Here is an 18147-nt window from a genome sequence, read left to right on the forward strand (position 1 = left end):
GCCGAGGTTGGCCTGGAGGTCGTGAGGCCGGGCGCGGCGGGCCCTGAGCGGCTCCTGCGGGCTGTCTCCTCTGTGCCTAAAGCCGCTCCGGGGGCTTCCTTGCCCCGTCCGCCTCGGCTCCCGAAGGCGCGGCGCACTGGACGGGACGGACGGGACGGCAGGGCGGGTGGGCCTCTGCCGGGCGAGCGGGCCACGTGGCGGGTGCTGGCCCCACTCGGGCAGAAGGCGGTGGCAGGGGTGGCGCGAGGCTGTGCGGGCCGCTCCCTGCGCTGCTGGCCGCGGCGTTACAAGCAAAGTCAGGCGCCGAGAGGCCAGCGCGGCGGGACGCACATGGCAGAGGCGGGCTGCGGGGCCCTGTGTTCTAGAAGTTCGGCGTAATATTTTCAGACTACAAGTGCCTGAAACTGGGCGAGGCAAAGGTGCCGATGCGGGAGGACCGAGACTGCGTGTCTTGATGAGTTGGCGAGGGGTTCTGAGGGCGCTTTGGTTACTCACATTGGAAACACTGGAGGACGCTCTCCAGATCCATACACGCTGTTCTGTTTTGGTATAGGGATGGAACCCAGGGGCAGTCCACCTCCCAGCCACACCCCCCGCCCTATTTTTTATCCATTATTTTGAAACAGGGTCTCGCTGAGTTGCAGAGGGCCTCACTAAGTGCCTGAGGCTGTCCTCAAACCGCAATCCTCCTGTCTCAGCCTCCCGAATGCTGGGATGACGAGCGTGCGCCACCACGCCCGGCTAGTCCTGTGACACTGTATTTTCTTTTCCTCTTCTGCCCCTGGGGTAAGCCGGCAGAAAGGCAGCTCTCATTTTCTTCTGATGCACGCCTCTTTCTACACTGTGCTCACTGCTGGGCTTGCTTTCAAAGGACTATTGGTTTTTCTTTCCCACCGGCAGTGAACATCCATTGCCCATCGCCGGCTGGCTGGGTGTTGGGAAAGAATCACTCCCTAACGTGGCTGCCCGCCGCCAGCGCGCCTCCAGTCTGGCAGCTCCTCTGGCGGGCAGCTGAGGCCTTGAGCTGGGGGACTGAGGGAGTCTGTGCACCGTGTATTTCACATTGCCGAAGTGTGTGCTGCTGAAACGCCACCATAAGATACCAGCAGCCGGGCGTGGTGGCGCACGCTTGTAATCCCCGCGCTTGGGAGGCAGAGACAGGAGGATCGCGCAGGTTCGAAGCCAGCCGTGCGCGCTGGCTTATGAGACCCTGTTTCCAAATAAAAAAGTATAAAAAATAGGTCTGGGAGTGTAGCCCGGAGGTAGAAGGGCTTCCAGGAACCCCAGTACCACCAAAAAAAAAAAATACCAGCAACAGCATCTCGAGACCCCCACGCAGGTTTTTAGTTTGACAGCATTCTTTTCTATGCATCTGTGGTTTATCAAATGTCTGGTTTTCATTTTCCTTTTTTTACAATTACTTGTGAGATACCACAGCCCCTTGTGTCTCTCGCCTCATAGAGGAGGGCACGCACACATGACGCGGCTGCCCGTGCCCCAGAAGACGCACGGGAGCACCTCACTCGGAGCGGCAGGCGCACGTCCTCAGATTTCACGGCAGAGCGCCTTGTGTCCCGAACTCAGGACCTGCCCTCCTTATCAAGTCCTGGGGATGGAGCCCAGGAACATTAAAGCTCCGACCCACACCTCCAGCCCCATCTTAATCTTGAAACAGGGTCCTGCTAGGCTGAGCGCGTCACTCTTGCTGAGGCTGGCCTCCAACGTGCGGTCCTCCTGTCTCCGTCACCCATCTGGAGCCACAGGCGTGCGCCCCCACGTTTGGCTCCTGGAGTGATTGGTGATTCCCAAAACCAAATGCAGGAACTGTGTCTTGAGACGCTTGGGAAATGAGTCGTCCTCTGTCCCCTGCGTTTAAAAACGCACGCTGGTGAAGAGCCCGCTGTGCGGGCAGCCCGGGGCGACCTGAGGGCCAGCGTGACGCGGGCGGCGCCTCGGCCGAGGCCTCTGGGTCTGGGGAAGGCCAGGCTGGCTGCGCCGGCCCCCACCCTCTCACGCTAGTGGCCGGGAAGTGGAGACACCGGTAAGTTTGCACAGCTGTGTTTCCCCTTGTCGGAAGACCAAGATGCTTGAAACGGAATCAGTCCCAGTCCCCAGTTCCTGAGAGTCTGTTGCCGACCCCTGTGGTGTTTTAATTTTGTTTTCTTTGATCATAAGCACCTTGAACCCATGTCCCAACCCTAGAATTAAAACACGGGCAGTGCACCCACTCCCCCGGGCCCTCTGTGCCCCCCTGACCTCTCTGCTCCAAGGCCCCGCCGTTGAGGTCTTCCCCACCGTGGAAGGGTTTCAGCGTGTACACATGCTGGTGTTCTTTAGTGTTGAACATGAGATGTCGTGCGGTATGTTTTTGGGGGTTTCTTTTTCTGTCGGGCACGTTGCTAAGGTCTGTCCATGTTGTCCCTGTAAGAACGAGTTAGACTTGCTCCGAAGCGCCCAATGTGTGAAGATGGCACGGGGAGCTGCCGCTTCCCTCCCGCTGGCGCGCGGCTGTGCCGCCCTCCCGCCGCGGCGGGGCCTTCTCCTTGGGCCTTGCCGCACGGGAGCGAGCGCTGCTCTGGTGCATGGAGCCTGGCACTGCTGGGGCGCAGCTTGCAAATGTTCGCCTTTGACGGCAGTGTCGGCGTGCCTGGCAGTCCCACGGGCGCCAGCATGCCGACGTGGGGAGACGGGAACTCCTGTGCACCGTTGGTGGGACCGCAGACCAGCGCAGCTGCGATGGGGATCTGCTCGGAACCTCTGAAAACGGGATGGACCCCCCTACGATCTGGCCATACCACTGCTGGGGGCTTCCCGAGGAAGCCAAAGTGGAGCGACTGAGGACGTCCGTGTTTCTGGCTGCACAATCACAGCCGAGTCACGGGACCGGCCGGGGGCCGTCACCAGGAGAACAGGCTAGGAACTGCTGATGCAGACATCCACTCGGCTGTAAGAACCAAATGTTGTCACTTGAGGCGAATGGATGGATCCAGAGCAGAACTGGGTCAGCCAGTGGCAGAAGGCCTTTAAAGGGTCCAGTGTTTTCCCTCGTGTGGGAGCTGGGGAGAAAGTGGGATACGGGAGGGACTCCGGAGGATGAGGGGTCTGGTGGGGAGAGTGAAGGGACACGCTGCCATCGGTGTCATGAACGTGCAGTTAGCACCAACCTCGGTGCGGGGAGTGGGCCGCCGGCCGGCGGGGAAGCCCCCAAGTGCCGGTGCACGTGTTCCTGGCACCCGAACCATGTTACGGCCTGAGACTGATGCCCCCACAAAAGGAGAGAGGGTACAGACAGCATCAGCGGGTGTGGGTGCACGCTCGTCAGCCCAGCATTCGGGAGGCTGACACGGAGGACCACGGTTCACGGCCAGCCTCAGCTACTTAGGCCCTCCACAGCTTAGACCTGGTTTCAAAATAAAGAATAAAAAATAGGGCTGGGGGTGTAGCCCAGAGCTCGAATGCCCCTGGCTTCCATCCCCAGACCCACACACAAAAAAAAAAGTCAACAAGTTTTAGTGTTTAAACCAGTGTGCGCCTGGCCAGCAAGGTGAGCGCCACGGCTGTGCCGCGGCATCCTCCGCACAGAGGGCCCTTGGACCTGCCCGGCGTTGATCCGCCGCCTTCCCGCATGTGCGGGCTCTCCCGGGGAGGTGAGGCTCCTCGTCTGTCCTTGCGTTGTCTGCTCCGTACCATCCCTTTGCCCTGTTACAGCTCCAGCTCTTGCTGAGGGCTCTTTAAAGGTAAACTTGATGAAACCCTTCTAAACCGTCCGGAGCCGCCGTTCTGACTGCGGTTGTGCGTGTCGTTCTCCCTAACCCAAAGTCGGAGGCGCGGCTGTTTCCTACTAAGGGTTGATTCCGCCCTCTGAGCCCCTAACCCCCGGCGCTGACTTCGCCTGTGGTCCGTTCCGGCGACCCAGCCTGGCCCCTGCCCGGCAGCACCTGCCTGGCCCACCCCGCGGTGCCCCCTCCCCAGGTCCCCGCCCTGCCTCCCGTCCTGCAGAGCTCCTGGGGGCCACCTCATTTCAAATACTGCCCCCCCCCCGGGCTTGCTGGTTTTGATGGGGAAAGGCTGGGAAGAGACTTCTGAGCAGCGCCTTGGTGAGGCTGGTGGCGCGGGGCCTGGCGGGGCAGGGCGGGCGGCGGGGGCGGCACAGGAGCTGTGGTGTTCTGTCCCTCAGGCTCACTTTGACACTTTTCTGGTCTTGAAATTTTTATTACGATTTGTTCTAAGATATACCTTCTCTGGGCAGCCCCTGAGCATGGATTCTATTGTGTATTGACGAAAGTGGCAGGAACACCCTGGCTGGGTCTTGGGTCAGAACTCGGGCCAGGGGCCGCGGAACCTGTTTTCCCTCGACCCACCGGGGTCTACTTGACATAGGTGATTTGTTTGGTTCAAAATTAACACTATTGGCCAGGTGTGGTGGCACAGACCCGTAATCTTAGTACTTAGGAGGCTGAAACAGGAGAATCACAGGTTCGAGGCCAGCCTCAGCAACCCTTCAAGGCCCTCTGCTACTTAGACCCTTTTTCCATTTCAAAATAAAAAATAGAGCTGGAGGTAGGTGGCCCCGAGGTGGAATGCCCAAAGCTCAATTCTCAGTACCCCCCCCCAACACACACAAAAATCCCAGTGCTTAGACTGATGCAGGATCACAGGCTTGAGGCCAGCCTGAGCTACTTAGACCCTCCTTAACTTAGACCCTGTTTTAAAATAATGAAACCGAGCCGGGCGTGGTGGCGCACGCTTGTAATCCCCGCGCCTGGGAGGCAGAGACAGGAGGATCGCGCAGGTTCGAAGCCAGCCGCGCGCGCTGGCTTAGGAGACCCTGTTTCCAAATAAAAATGTAAAAATAGGTCTAGGAGTGTAGCCCGGAGGTAGAAGGGCTTCCAGGAACCCCAGTACCACCAAAAAAATAAAATAAAATAAAATAAAATAAAATAAAAATAAAATAATGAAACCGAGGGCTGGGGTGTGGCTCAGAGGCAGAATGCCCCTGGGTTCAATCCCCGGTACAAAACCACTGAACAGTCCCGCAGGGGCCGGCTGCCTCGGGCTGCAGGCGATGTCCTCAGAGTCCAGGAGGAAGGGCCAGCAGAAAGCCATCTACCGGAAGGCCAAGCCTCTCGTGTGCAGCGGGGCTCGGCCATGTTGACCAGGAGGCTACACCTGCGCCCGCGGCGCTGGCCGGGCGGAGCTCTCCAGCCCCCAGAGCCGCCCGCCCGCCCGCAGAGCCTCTGGGAGGGAGGCCGACCGAGAGACTGACCACCTCGGGGTCGGCGCCTCGGCCTGCGGACTCTGCTTACAACATGGGAGGGAAAAGGTCCCGCCGTGGAGCCTGGCTTGCTACTCCTGTGCTTGGGGAGTTTGTCAGTATTCACAGAACATTTAGGGACGGGAAACCTGGCTTCTGCAACTGGTTTTTGTTTGGGGATTTTGCTTTTTGAGAAATTGTGAAGGTTCCAACAGGACTTTTTCTGTCAATGCAGTAGGAGAAAGCGCTGTCTACCAGAAATGACGTCGCTATAATGATTCTTGGCTCTTCCCCGCCCCCTTTTTTTGGTGCTGGGGATTGCGCTCAGGGGCTTTCCTCTGTGCTAAAGCCCAGGCTGATTTTTTTTTTTAAATTTTTTGCAGTATTGGGAATGGAACCCAGGGGGCATTCTACTTCAGCCCTACTTTGTATTCTTTATTTTGAAACAGGGTCTCACTGAGTTGCAGAGGGCCTCAGCTACTTAGGCCCTCTGCAAACCGCGATCCTCCTGTCTCAGCCTCCCGAATGCTGGGATTACAAGTGTACGCCACCACGCCGGCTGATTTTTTAATTTGGAAGCAGGGCCTCACTAAGTTGCTGAGGCTGGCTTCAAACTTGAGATCCTCCTGCCTTGGCCTCCCAAGTCCTGGGATTATAGGCGTGTGCCACCACACCCAGTTTATTGATTCTAATTATGTGCAGTTTTAGAAAGTAATGCATCTGGACTATGTTGTTTTAATCTCAACATAAACATGTTTTACTTCTGTGTATGTGTGGGGAGGGGCTACTGGGGATTGAACACAAGAACACTAACCTCTGAACTATAACCCCAACCTTATTTTATTTGGCAAAAGGGCCTCACTAAGTTGCTGAGGCTGGCCTCAAACCTGTGGTCCTCTTGTCTCTGCCTCTCAAGTACTGGGAAGACAGGCGTGTGCCACCACGCCCAGTTAATCTCTTATTTTGAACAATTCCTTGAGTTTGCAGAATTCTAAAATTCTGTCGTTTACATATTTATAACGTGCTGTCTGTTTGGGAAGTGGTGTCTGCTGTCTTAAGTCAGTGGAGCTCTCTGTCAACATCACTTGAATTCCAAGGCTCCCAAAGGGAAAGCCGAGCTGATCGGCTTTGAGTGTCATCTTTGCGGTCTGTTATACATGAATATTTTTCACACGGGAGTGTGAATAACTTCCAAAATTTGAGTCAAAACTATTTTTTTAAAAAAACAGTCCAGAAAAGGTAAAGTCACACGTTTTCATGAACACATTGGAGGAATTCTCAGTCACCTCCTGCCACGTGTTATTTTATTTTTTTATTTTTTGGTGGTACTGGGGTTCCTGGAAGCCCTTCTTCCTCCGGACTACACTCCCAGTCCTATTTTATATTTTTGAAACAGGGTCTCTTACGCCAGCACGGCTGGCTTCAAACCTGCGCGATCCTCCTGTCTCCGCCTCCCAAGCGCGGGGATTATAAGCGTGCGCCACCACACCCGGCCCACGTGTTCTTTTAAAAAGATACACAATATTCCATTGTGATGTTTGACTACAATGCACCAATAAAAATATATTTTAAAAAGATACACAATACACAGCATTGTATAAAATAACAAATTTTATTTCTAGAAAATATTTTACACTAGCTGTTCACATGCACACGCCCACACAATACTCCACCACACATCAAGTGATTTTCCTCTTAATAAATGTACCACATACTTTATAATACAATTTACAATATAGCTTTTGAAGATGCAACAGGGCGGGGAAAGCTTTGTCATTCATTTACAAACCTCCCATAAATTACAAAAGAAAGGCAGTCTGAAAAAAGATAGAAAGAGTAAAAACAATGTACAAGTGGGCACGAATTAGAAAAAGTCCAACCTCCGCCAGCGTGCGAGTGGGTGTCGGGAGCGGGAGCGGGAGCGGGGCGGTGTTGGGCGGCCACGAGGCTCGCCCGGTGTGGCTAGCGTGTGGTGTGCTGCGTGACTGCACGTGTGCGTGTGCTGTTCACCCCAGAGTGCTTGGGCAGAGCCTTGCGGCAGATCCAGAGGCCACGGGGGCGGCACACAGAAAGCAAAGGTGATGAGCTTCCTGGCAGGCCGGAGAACAGGGGCTTACAGGTTTTCTGAATGGTTGGCTACGTAAACATTTTCCTGCGTGTGTTTTCTGGCTTGCTTGGAACGACCGAGGCTGGTATTTTATACTGCACGGCCTGCCCGCCCTGACCTCGCGCTGTGTGTCAGTGAGGAGGAGGGGGAGGGGGGGGCAGGAACGCACGACACATACCAAGTATCCACTGCGGTTTTTATTAGACAGTACAAATCATTGTGCATCTATAAGGCAAAACATCAAGGCGAATTAAACTAGGAATTTCAAGACCAGAGTCGAGGGGACAGCTCATGTGTTACGAGGCAAGCGGTGTGAGTAGGGAAGAAGGCTGTCAATCATTCCTTTAAGGGCAGATGGACACGCAGAGCCGGAGTCCCCGCCGGCGGGCAGGCAGCGGCAGGAGCCCTGCGCCCTGGGCCGGGCCGGCGTCCCCCCGCCCCCCCGCGCCCACCTTGGGGCTGGCAGCACTGTGGGGAGAGGGCACCAGCGCCCGCCCGCCCGCCTGCTCAGGGTAAGTGGGTGGGGGTGCGCCAGTGCCTTCCGCTACTGGTGCCAGAGGGAGGGAGGAGATTGGGTTTTTGTGTTTTGTTTTTAGGAAGTGCTTGCATCATGAAAGCCCTAGTTTGGAATTAAAGAAAAATCCCACAGGTTTGGAAGTTGTCCGGAAGACAGGGCTCACTTGACTGCACCGAGCTTTTTCAGCAGTTTCTTGCCTTTGGAAAGCAGCCCCTTTTTCTTTTTCGAGGCTAATTCCCTGCCTCTCCCAGGACTACCAGAACCTATAGGTGACGTAGGTGACCCCGAGTGGAGATGGACTGTGGGGGACGGAGCTCTCCGTGCTGTCCCTGAACCCTCAGGAGGAACCTAGTAGGTACATCGTGACAGTTTGAGTACGTGAGCACCAACAACACCCGGCTGCCGGTCACGCCGCGCCCCGCTCCCCACCGACGGCACGGGGCTGGGCTGCTTCCGATCTCTACAGCTTGCCGTGAGCAGCCCTCGGGGTCTGGCCATGAGCGTTGGCTTATATTTTTTTTTTTTGCAGGGGGGTCTTGTCTCGGGAGAGGGGTGGCCCTTGCTTTGGCAAACAAAGCCAGGTCATGCTTAGTCTGTGAATTCAGACCGAGGGCCAGAGGGCCAGGACTCAGATGGAGAGGAAAGCTGGCCAAGGAGCCATCTGTCCTCGTAAGGGCAAAAAGTCTTTAAAAGAGAATTTGGGTGGATTTGCAAAGCTACTCGCTTATAGAAAACCCTGGCGTTGCCGAGTGTGTTCTTGGGTTAGTAAGGTTCCTAGAGAAACACTGGAGATGGCACACTGGGTGAAAGAAAAAAAACTAAGATGAACCTTAATTACAATCAAAGGAAGCTTCGAGGCCCTTCCTGTGTGCTTTGCTGTCATCCCCGAATGGTGGAGCGTGGATTTTTACCCTGTGTTAGAGCACGTGGTGTATTTCCAAATACCCCAGGTGCCGGAGCATTTGCAAAGAATGAGATTGTCGTCTGACATGCCGAGTGACAATTTGCCTGGCTTGATTTTGCATCCTGAGATTATACACGGCCACCATCCCGCCGGGCTCCCGGCCTCCAGGGCGAGCCCGGCCAAGCGCGCGCGCGCTGTTCAGGAGGCAACACTAGGGGCCGGGGCTTCAAGCTTGCTTGGATTTAGAATCAAGGTCTAATTCTAATGGAAAACGGTAGTGCCCCCAAAGTACACCTGAAGATACCTCTCTTCCCTCTAGAGCAGCGGCCCGAGCTGCACCGTCACGGAACGTATTGCATTGTGCGCCAGCGCGCCGGCGTGTGCGTGTGCGCACGGCCGTGCCATGGGGAGCGCAGAGGCTCCGTGGTAAGGTACCGGTGTGGTTAAGTGGTGTCCGGCCAGCGTGCGCTGTGCGGGGCCAGAACCAGGCCACCTTTGTCACTAGGCGTCTACATCGTCTCGAATTACCAGGTTTGGGTTTCTAAAGTAAAACTTTCTACCGTAAACATATTTGTTAGGTTGTGCTTTGATTCTGGTTTTTTGGTTTTGTTTTGTTTTGTTTTTGTTTTTGTTTTTTTTAAGCGTGGCTACCAATGCAATATGCAGCTTCGACTCCGAGGAGGCGTGGGACACTCTGTGTAAACACGCGATTAGCTTGTTAAGAAATATGTTCCCAAGGTTGGCTTTTCAAATACTCGGAATAGAAATAGTGGGAGGTGCTTAATTAAAAGGGGGTTCGTTTCTCTACGAACCCACTCGCTTTACAATGGAGACCAAGGATAGCCTAGCGCTTTAGGTCCAGTGATCATTGAGACATATTTCTTTTCCTCCCTCTCTCTGTAAGCCCACAATAAGCCTTAAGACTACCGCACTGGTCCGTGAGGGTAGCTTAAGTCGGTATCTCTCTAGGTGTCTTCGGCTGCTCACTTACGTGAAGGTTACAAGCCTGATTAGCGTGTGAAATGAACGCTCTTCTTCGGTGTCCAAGCAGATGACGAAGAAATAAAAATATATACGTAAAACATGACAGATAGGAAATCGCTGGGATGGCGTGGAGTAAGATGAGACACGAGTGAGTGTGGGCTCTGAGACAGACACGCTCGAGCGGCCCTGCGTCTACTATGGCGGGCGGCGGCCGTGCTGCGGCCTCGGCCACACGTGCATCTGGCGTGTGGGGTGGGGAGGTCTAGGAGCCCGCGGCCCCCGGCCACGGGGTCCTCTCGTGTGAAAAAGACTAAGAGCTAGAGGGGCGCCTTGGGCGGCACGACCCCCGTGAGGAGAGAAGGGGGAGACTGAGGGATGATGGGTTTTGGCCCCAGCTACAAAAATAACCAATGCACAGATCACACCAGCCGCACAGGTAGAGAGGGACGGCGGGAGGGCTAGGGAGGCCCGCTTACCCTTTTGGCCTTGGACCGCAGGGGCGCGTCTTGCGAGTAGTGGGACGGGGCGTCCGAAAGGTAGACTTCCACGTCGTCCGGCACTTCTTCCAGAAAGTTGGAAGGGACGAGGCCTTTCTGCCCGTTCAGCTCCCCCTGCAAGAGTGGGAGAGCAACTCAGTTCCCCACGCTCAACACAAACGGGATGGCGCCGCTTGGTGTTTCAAAACTTACATAATAAAACCCATCTTCGTCGATTTCACCAAAAACAGCGATAATATCTCCCGTGCAAAAGGTAAGCTCAGCCTGTGGGGGTGGAACATGAAGTTAGTAGCGTTCTGCTCCACAAAGGAGTGTTGTTGTTTTTTTTTTAAGAAATAAATGAGCCGGGCCGGGCGTGGTGGCACACGCTTGTAATCCCTGCGCTTGGGAGGCGGAGTCAGGAGGATCGCACAGGTTTGAAGCCAGTGCTGGCTTAAGAGACCCTGTTTCCAAATAAAAAAATAAAAAATGTGTCTGGGAGTGTAGCCCGGAGGTAGAAGGGTTTCCAGAACCCCAGTACCACCAAATAAATAAATGAATGAGCCAGGCACACTTGTAATCCCAGCATTTGGGAGGCTGAGACAGGAGGATCACCGGGCCAATCTCAGCTACTTAGGCCCTTTGCAACTAGGTGAGACCCTGTTTCAAAATAAAGAATAAAAAACAGGGCTGGAGGTGCAGCTGGAGGTCGACTGCCTGGGGTTCCGTCCCCGGTACCAAAATAAAAAAGCGGCCCAGTCCCAGCCAAAATTCCAGACCTTCGCCACTTGCCACTGGTGTCAAGCAGGCACCTCGCTAACCTGAACCCCTGGCTCTTCTGGAAGTGTTATTTTCACAGTCGGAACCATTCCACAAACACCCTGTCACTAGGGCGGGCATGGGGCCACACGCCTGGAATCCCAGTGCTTGAGAGGCCGAGACGGGAGGGTCGCAGGTTCAAAGACAGCCTCAGCATCTAGGCCCTCTGCAACCTAGCACGACCCTGTCTCCAAACAAAATATTTTTTTAAAAAAGGGCTGGGAGTGGAGCTTGGAGGTAGCATGCCCCTGGGGTGCTTTTCTGACACATACCTATGATAAAGTTTAATTCATAACTTTAACCATAAACGACTCATAACTAATAATGCAGGAGAGCAACTTCTAACTGTACCCTGGATACAATTTCTCGAATACCATGGTCCCCTGGCAGCCGCCGTGCAGGGGGCACGGGGTACAGACCTGCTGGACCAGGGGGTGGTTCACATCTGACCAGGACACTGAGATTTTACCCAGCAATTCACGACTTCTGAACTGCCTATTTCTGGAATTTTCTACCAACATTTTTGGACTGAGTTGCTGTGTTTCGCTAAAATGGCAGCTGCAAAGGGTGACCGCTGCGGCTGGGGTATCCTCCCTGCTGGGGACCTCCGTGCTGTTCCGGGGCTTTCTGTGTCTGCGTGGGGGCTCCGGGATGGGGAGGCCCAGGGTGGTCGCCATTGGCCTGGCCAGGAGGGAGACGGCCCTGGCTGGTACCTCTACGTCCACGTTCGGCGAGCTCTCCCGGGGGTCGTAATCGTACAAGGCCACCATTCTCCGTGTGGACGCCGAGGGTGTCTTCCTGCTCCTCCTGCTTCTCTCTGTAAGTCACAAGGAGCAGAACGCCACGGTATGTCACTCCAAAAGAAAGGAGCGTTGATCCGGTATCACCTGCAGTTCCAAGGTCATTAAAAAATCGGCACACACCTGTCAGCCCCGGATTTGGGAGGCTGAGACAGGAGGATTGCAGGTTTGAGGCCATCCTCAGCAACTTAGCGAGACCCTGTTTCAAAATAAGTAAAAGGGCTGAGGATATAGCATGCCTCTGGGTTCAATCCACGGCACCAAAAAAAAAAAAAAAAAAAAAAAATCAGTGATAAACCTCTTCAGTCTCACCCCGGCCAGCAAAACAGATGCCCCACCTCCCGCAAGGCCCTCGTGTGGGAGCTGGCCCTCACAGATGTCCTTAGCTCGGGCCCTCGAGTGGACTGTGATTCTCGTGTTGTTTGAGAACACTTTTGGTGGTAACTCTTCTTCATTGGGACGGGTCTCTGGAAGGGAGGCGCTGCTCCCCAGTGGGGAGGCCCCACAGGCAGCTTGAACCGGGGGAACCCACAAACCCAGTTCCAGGCTTGCCCTGTGTCTGATCGAGCCAGGGCTGAGCAGGAAAGGAGGGAGCAGGGAGCCTGGGGTGCAGACACCCTCTGCCTCGGGCACGAAATGGGCGTCGCGCCCCCATGAAACTTCAGCCGTTAGCCGGGTGTGCTGGCGCACGCCTGCAATCCCAGCTCTTGGGAGACGGAGACAGGAGTACCGCGGGTTCAAGGGCGGCCTCAGCAATATATTGAGACTCAGCAACTCAGTGAGACCCTGTTTCCAAACAAGGGCCGGGGGTGTGGGTGAGAGGTAGACTGCCCCTGGTTCAACCCAAAGAGGGAGGGCGGGACCGTCAGCTATGGCATGTGAGCTTTATCGGTAGACAGTGAACTCGTTAATGCCAGAGAGGTTAATTTCCTTCTTAGTTCTGCCATCGCCTTTCAAAGTAAGTGTATTCCTTGAGCCACCGAGTTTTGTCTTTGACATCTGATTTAGCAGCGCATCTAATGTTCTAAAGTGGACTCCTTACACACGAACGGCGGCCTACAGTTGACGTCTCTCCTGCCATCACGCAGTAAAAGCCGTGCCTTTTCAACGAGCAGGTCCCTGTGCACGCAGGGACGGTTCAAGAGCTCCCTACTCGCCAGCGGTAGCTCTGTTCCTGCTGGCGCTCGCACACTGGCCAAGGTAACGAGGCCCGTGTCCACCCAAGTTAAGAGGCAAGGCGCTCCCGTGGGTTTGGGGGCGCAGAGCCCATCTGGGCGAGGGCCGCACTGCCCCATCGCCTTTGAAACCCCTTACGGCTGGGACGACGCTCAGAGGTAGTAACAAGCCCGTCACCAGTTTGTTTTCCAAATACGGCCTGCAGGCTAGAGCTTCTACTAGGTCCTGTGGTGTTAAAAAAAATAAATAAAAATACTGCAGCCAGGCGTGGTGGCGCACGCTTGTAACCCCCGCGCTTGGGAGGCGGAGACAGGAGGATCGCGAAGGTTCCAAGCCTGGCTTAGGAGACCCTGTTTCCAAATAAAAATGTAAAAATAGGTCTGGGAGTGTAGCCCGGAGGTAGAAGGGCTTCCAGGAACCCCAGTACCACCAAAAAAGAAAAAAAAATGCTGCAGAGCCACGCATGGGGCTGCACACCTGTAATCCTAGTACTTGGGAGACTGAGACAGGAGGATTGTAGGTTCAAGACCAGCCTCAGGAACTTGATGTTGATGAAAGGCTGGGGGTACAGCCCAGACGCAGATGCTTTGGGGTTCAAGCCACAGTGGAAGGAAAGAAGGGATGAAGGGCGGGCGGAGGGGGAGGGTTCCTTCATCACCCTTCAGGCGGCCGCGTTTGTGCAAGTGCCTGGGCACCTAGTGTCCCCGAGCATGCCGCCCACTGCAGCCCTGGCTTGCAGAGTGAGTTTTGACCGGTTCATCACCACCCCACCGGGCTGGCGTCTCAGAGCCACGCCTGCCCCGCGCCGAGCACAGCCGCTCTGTGGTGCAGCTCAGGCCCGGTGCTCACCTATCTTCTCCACGGGCGTGCTCAGCGGGAGGAAGCCCTGCCTCAGCAGCCGGTCCGTCATCTCCTCATCGTCTGCTTGGATCTCAGAGACCATGTTGCAGGGAATGAGGCCCAGCCGGGCGCAGGTCTCCCCACGGTAAAACCCATCAGCGTCTTTATCGCCGTAAACCTGGAGCCGGGAAGTCACAACGCATCGTGCTTTTTTGGTTCAGAAATACATCAGCCAGAACCCGGGCGCGGCGGGCGCTCCTCATCCCAGCACTCGGGAGGCTGAGACCGGAGGATCGAGGTTCACAGACAGCCTGAGCTGCTTAGTGAGGCCCTCTGCAACTCAGTGAGACCCGGTTTCAAGATAAAGAATAAAAAATAGGGCAGGGGTGTAGCTCAGAGGTTGAGTGCTCCCTGGGTTCCATTCCCAGACCCGCAAAAAAAAAAAAAAAAAAAAAAATAGGATTGGAAGTGTAGCTCAGAGGTCGAATGCCCCTGGGTTCCATTCCTAGTACCACAAAAAAAGAAATACATCAGCCAGCTGGCGAGGTGGCGCACGCCTGCAATCCCAGTCCTCGGGAGGCTGAGACAGAAGAATTGCAGGTTTGAGGACAGCCTCAGAAAGTAGTGAGACACTCATCAACCTAGTGAGACCCTATTTCTAAATAAAAATAAAATTGAGCTAGGGGTGTAGCACGGAGGTAGAATGTCTCTGGGTTCAGTCCCCAGTGCTCCCCCAAAAGAAAAAGAGGAAGAAAAAGGACATCAGCCCACGTACAGCAAAAATAAATAAATAAATAAATAAATACACAAAAGACGCACCTGGGCCCAGGCGCCCCTGCACGCACCCGGAGCCCGCGTCCCCTGACTTGGGCAGGAGCTGGCGTTTCCTGGAGGTGGAGACTGAGCTCGGACGCGGTGCGTGCTTGAACTCGCATGCATTTGGGGCGTGCGCAGCCTAGCCTCCTCGGGGAGCTGTGTAAAGCCGGGATCTGTCCACCTGGAAGGCTCCCGCCACCCTGGCTGGGCATTTGGACCTCCTGGGGAGGCTGGCTGTGTGGCCCACCCTAAGAGGCTGCAGGCCCCTCCCCTCTCCCGCCGGCCGCGCCCCTTTGCCCTTCATCCCCTGCAGGCCCACCAGCCCCCACCCTGCGGTCTGAAGCCCAGCCACTGGCTACTGGGGGCGCCTGCCTTCCTTCCTCCCCTATCTCCTCCCCCGCCACCTGCCTCTCTGCCTGCTTGGGGTTTAGGTCTCAGGACTGAAAAGTCTTCCTCTGAAGTGCAGAGTCTGTTGAGCCGAGGACAGGGCTCAGGCCCAAAGCGCCTGCCTCGCGTGCTCGAGGCCCACGTCCAACCCCCGGCCCCACAGAAAAAGAAACTGCGGAGCCTTGTTTCCTCGAAGGCACAGAATCTGCACTTGCGGCCCCATGAGGCAAGTGTGCAGGCATCGCGCTCAGTCCTGTAGCGGAGGAAAGCCGCACCCACGGCGAGGCCCCTGCCCACCGCCCCTCCCGGGACTCCCGGCCAGGGCCAGCCCGCTGAGCAGACCTGGCTGTCAGTCTCTGCCCCGGCCCGGGAAGCGGGTCCCACCTTGATGATCTGTCCCTCTTTAAACGGGAGCTCCTCCTCGGCTGCGTCGGGGTTCGGGGACATGGTGAGTGGGTCGTAGTCAAAGAGAGCCACGAAGATGCGGGCCGGAAGCTCCTCGGCACCCGGGTCCGTCTCCGACTCATCGTAGAAGTCTGGAGAGAGGCGGTCTCGCCCGGAGTATTCATCTGCCAGGAGGCGGAGCAAAGCACAGCAGCCAGGTGACCCTGCAGCTCAGGACGCCTTTGGAACGGACGGGGTTGGCTGCGGCCCTGAACGCCTGGCTTTTCATTCTTGGGGCTTAACACGGAGGCAGAAGAGACCTGGAGGTTTCTCCACACAGGGGCAGGTAACCATTGCACGACAGTCTCCCTCTGGGCCGGGCTCGCGGGAGCCCAGCCAGAGCTGGCCGTACAGCGTCAGATGTGGCCCCAGAGGAGAGGCAAGCGCCCCAGGAGCCGTGCCCGCCCCAGAGGCCGAAGCTCAGGAACTGGGTGTTCAAAACATATTCGCAGCTTCGTCCACGTGCCGGTCGGCGGCCGGCATAACCGGCAAAGCTCTCATTGTTCACGGCAGGAAATTAACTTCCCAGAACTGGGTTTCAGCCCTGCCCACCGCCCAGCGTCTGCACATCAGTCTCGGAGATGTGAATGTGCGTGTGGATCTGTGCGCAGTTGGCACTGGACATCGTTAGACACACAGCCACCTGATTGTATCTGCTGGGCATGGGTTCCAGGACCCACTGCAGATCTGGGAGTCCGCGATGCCTGGTCCCTTACAGGAAGTGGTGTAGTGTTTGCGTATAACCTCGCAGGTACTAAATTACTTCCTGATGGCCCACAGTGCCCGGTACAACATAGATGCTGGGTAATTAGTTGTTACACTGGGCTTTGTTTTTTGTGGTTTTTATTGTTATTTTTGCTATTTGTGGTACTGGAGATTGAGCCCAGGAGCATTTTATCTATGAGCTACACCCCCAGCTCTTGTGTGTGTGTGTGTGTGTGGTGCTGGAGATGGAACCCAGGGGCATCCTACCTCCAAGCTATACCCCCAGCCCGATTTTTTAATCTTTATTTGGACACAGGGTCTACGTTGCAGAGGCCTCGCTAAGAAGCTGGGGCTTCTTACATCTTATAGTACATCTTATGTTATTTTTCAGTTAATTGAAAAATACTGCCGGGCGTGGTGGCGCACGCTTGTCATCCCTGCGCTTGGGAGGCGGAGACAGGAGGATCGCGCAGGTTCGAAGCCAGCCTCAGCTGGCTTAAGAGACCCTGTTTCCAAATAAAAAGCATAAAATAGGTCTGGGAGTGTAGCCTGGAGGTAGAAGGGTTCCATCCCCAGTACCACAAAAAAAATTAAAAATGAATATAAATAGAATAAGAAATAGGTCTGGGGGTGTAGCCAGAGGTAGGAGGGTTCCATCCCCAGGACCACAAAAAAATAAAAAATGAATAAATAAATAAATAAATAAATAGAATAAGAAATGGGGCTGGGGGTATAACCCGGAGGTAGGAGGGCTCCATCCCCAGAACCACCAAAAAGACAATAAAATAAAACACTCACACTTTCCTAACATTAAAAACTTACACATACGGAGCCAGGAGAAAAGCCTCTTCTCCCCTACAGTTAGCGTGAGAAAGAAAAATTTTGGAAGGTCCCCGTGCCGGAGGACCCGCTTTGCTTCCTGAAGTCTGCCTGCCTTTTGAGTGAGGGAGGAAGGCGACCTGACCGGCCATCTTTGAAACCACAGCTGAGCAAATGTGATGAGCATCGGCTGTCCAGGGCCGGGCCCCATGCGTGGATTTTCTCCAGCCCAAAAGTGCTAAATCAGATTGCTTTTCTTCTCCTGCGCGTGTGCATGTGCGTGTGTGTGTGTGTGTGTGTGTGTGTGTGTGTGTGTGTGTATGCGTGCTTTCACGGAAGGCTGGTTTGGGGCACTGATTTATTTTGCAGCTGTTCCTATCAATCACGGCACCCCCTGCCCTCCGGCCACCTCCTCACCGCAGATTGACGGCAGCGGTCGGATGACAGCACTGGGTACCACCTGCCCGATCCCGAGATGTCACTGAGGGACTGGAACGGGATTCCAGGAAGCCTCGGGAGATGCACTGGCTCAGGGCGGCGGCCAGATGGAGGGGGACATACTCAGACATGGACACGCGGACATGGCCACCAGCTGGACCCCGCCTGCTAAGACGTCTCATACCCAGCACCTCTAAACCCTTCAGGGCCATTGGGCACGTGACCACCCCAGCTCTGATGCTGGTAGCACCGTGGTCCTCCAGGGCGGAACGGGGAAACCTCTGCAGACCATGGCCAAGACCAAAGGGAAGTCTTGAGGATACTTACAAATAGGTCTCTTTCTTTTTTTTTTTCTTTCTTTTTTTTTTTTTTATTACTGGGAATGGAACCCAGGAGCATTCTACTACTGAGCTACACTCCCAGCCCTATTTTTATTCTTTGTTTCCAAACAGGCTCTCACTGAGTTGCAATGGGCCTAAACAGCTGGGGCTGTCTGCAAACTGCGATCCTCCTGTTTCAGCCTCCCAAGTACTGGGGTTACAAGCGTGCGCCACCTCGCCCGGCTAGTTCTCCTTACTTTGAGGTGCCCTCTGGCCTTCAGTTAGTTGAAAACGTTAGCCCTGAGTTTGTAAACCCATGCTGGGGGACACTGCAGCGGGGA

At 55.3% G+C, this 18147-nt stretch overlaps 1 protein-coding gene across 1 annotated transcript in view; it reads right to left on the reverse strand.

Moving 5' to 3' along the window:
- Window positions 1–8037: 8037 nt before the first annotated feature.
- RIMBP2 (RIMS binding protein 2) overlaps window positions 8038–18147 on the reverse strand; it is a gene marked incomplete at its 3' end in the record, with an annotated part of 66678 nt that continues 56568 nt past the window's right edge. The window contains exons 18-23 of the mRNA XM_080717604.1: window positions 15465–15649; window positions 13887–14055; window positions 11775–11878; window positions 10456–10527; window positions 10243–10377; window positions 8038–8226 (exon numbers count right to left, since the gene is read on the reverse strand). Of these exons, the coding sequence (XP_080573730.1) occupies window positions 8038–8226; window positions 10243–10377; window positions 10456–10527; window positions 11775–11878; window positions 13887–14055; window positions 15465–15649 (854 nt within the window). The remainder of the gene's footprint in view (window positions 8227–10242; window positions 10378–10455; window positions 10528–11774; window positions 11879–13886; window positions 14056–15464; window positions 15650–18147) is intronic.

This window comes from Muscardinus avellanarius (assembly GCF_963383645.1).
Source record: "Muscardinus avellanarius genome assembly, chromosome: 21".
NCBI classification, from domain to species: Eukaryota; Metazoa; Chordata; class Mammalia; order Rodentia; family Gliridae; genus Muscardinus; species Muscardinus avellanarius.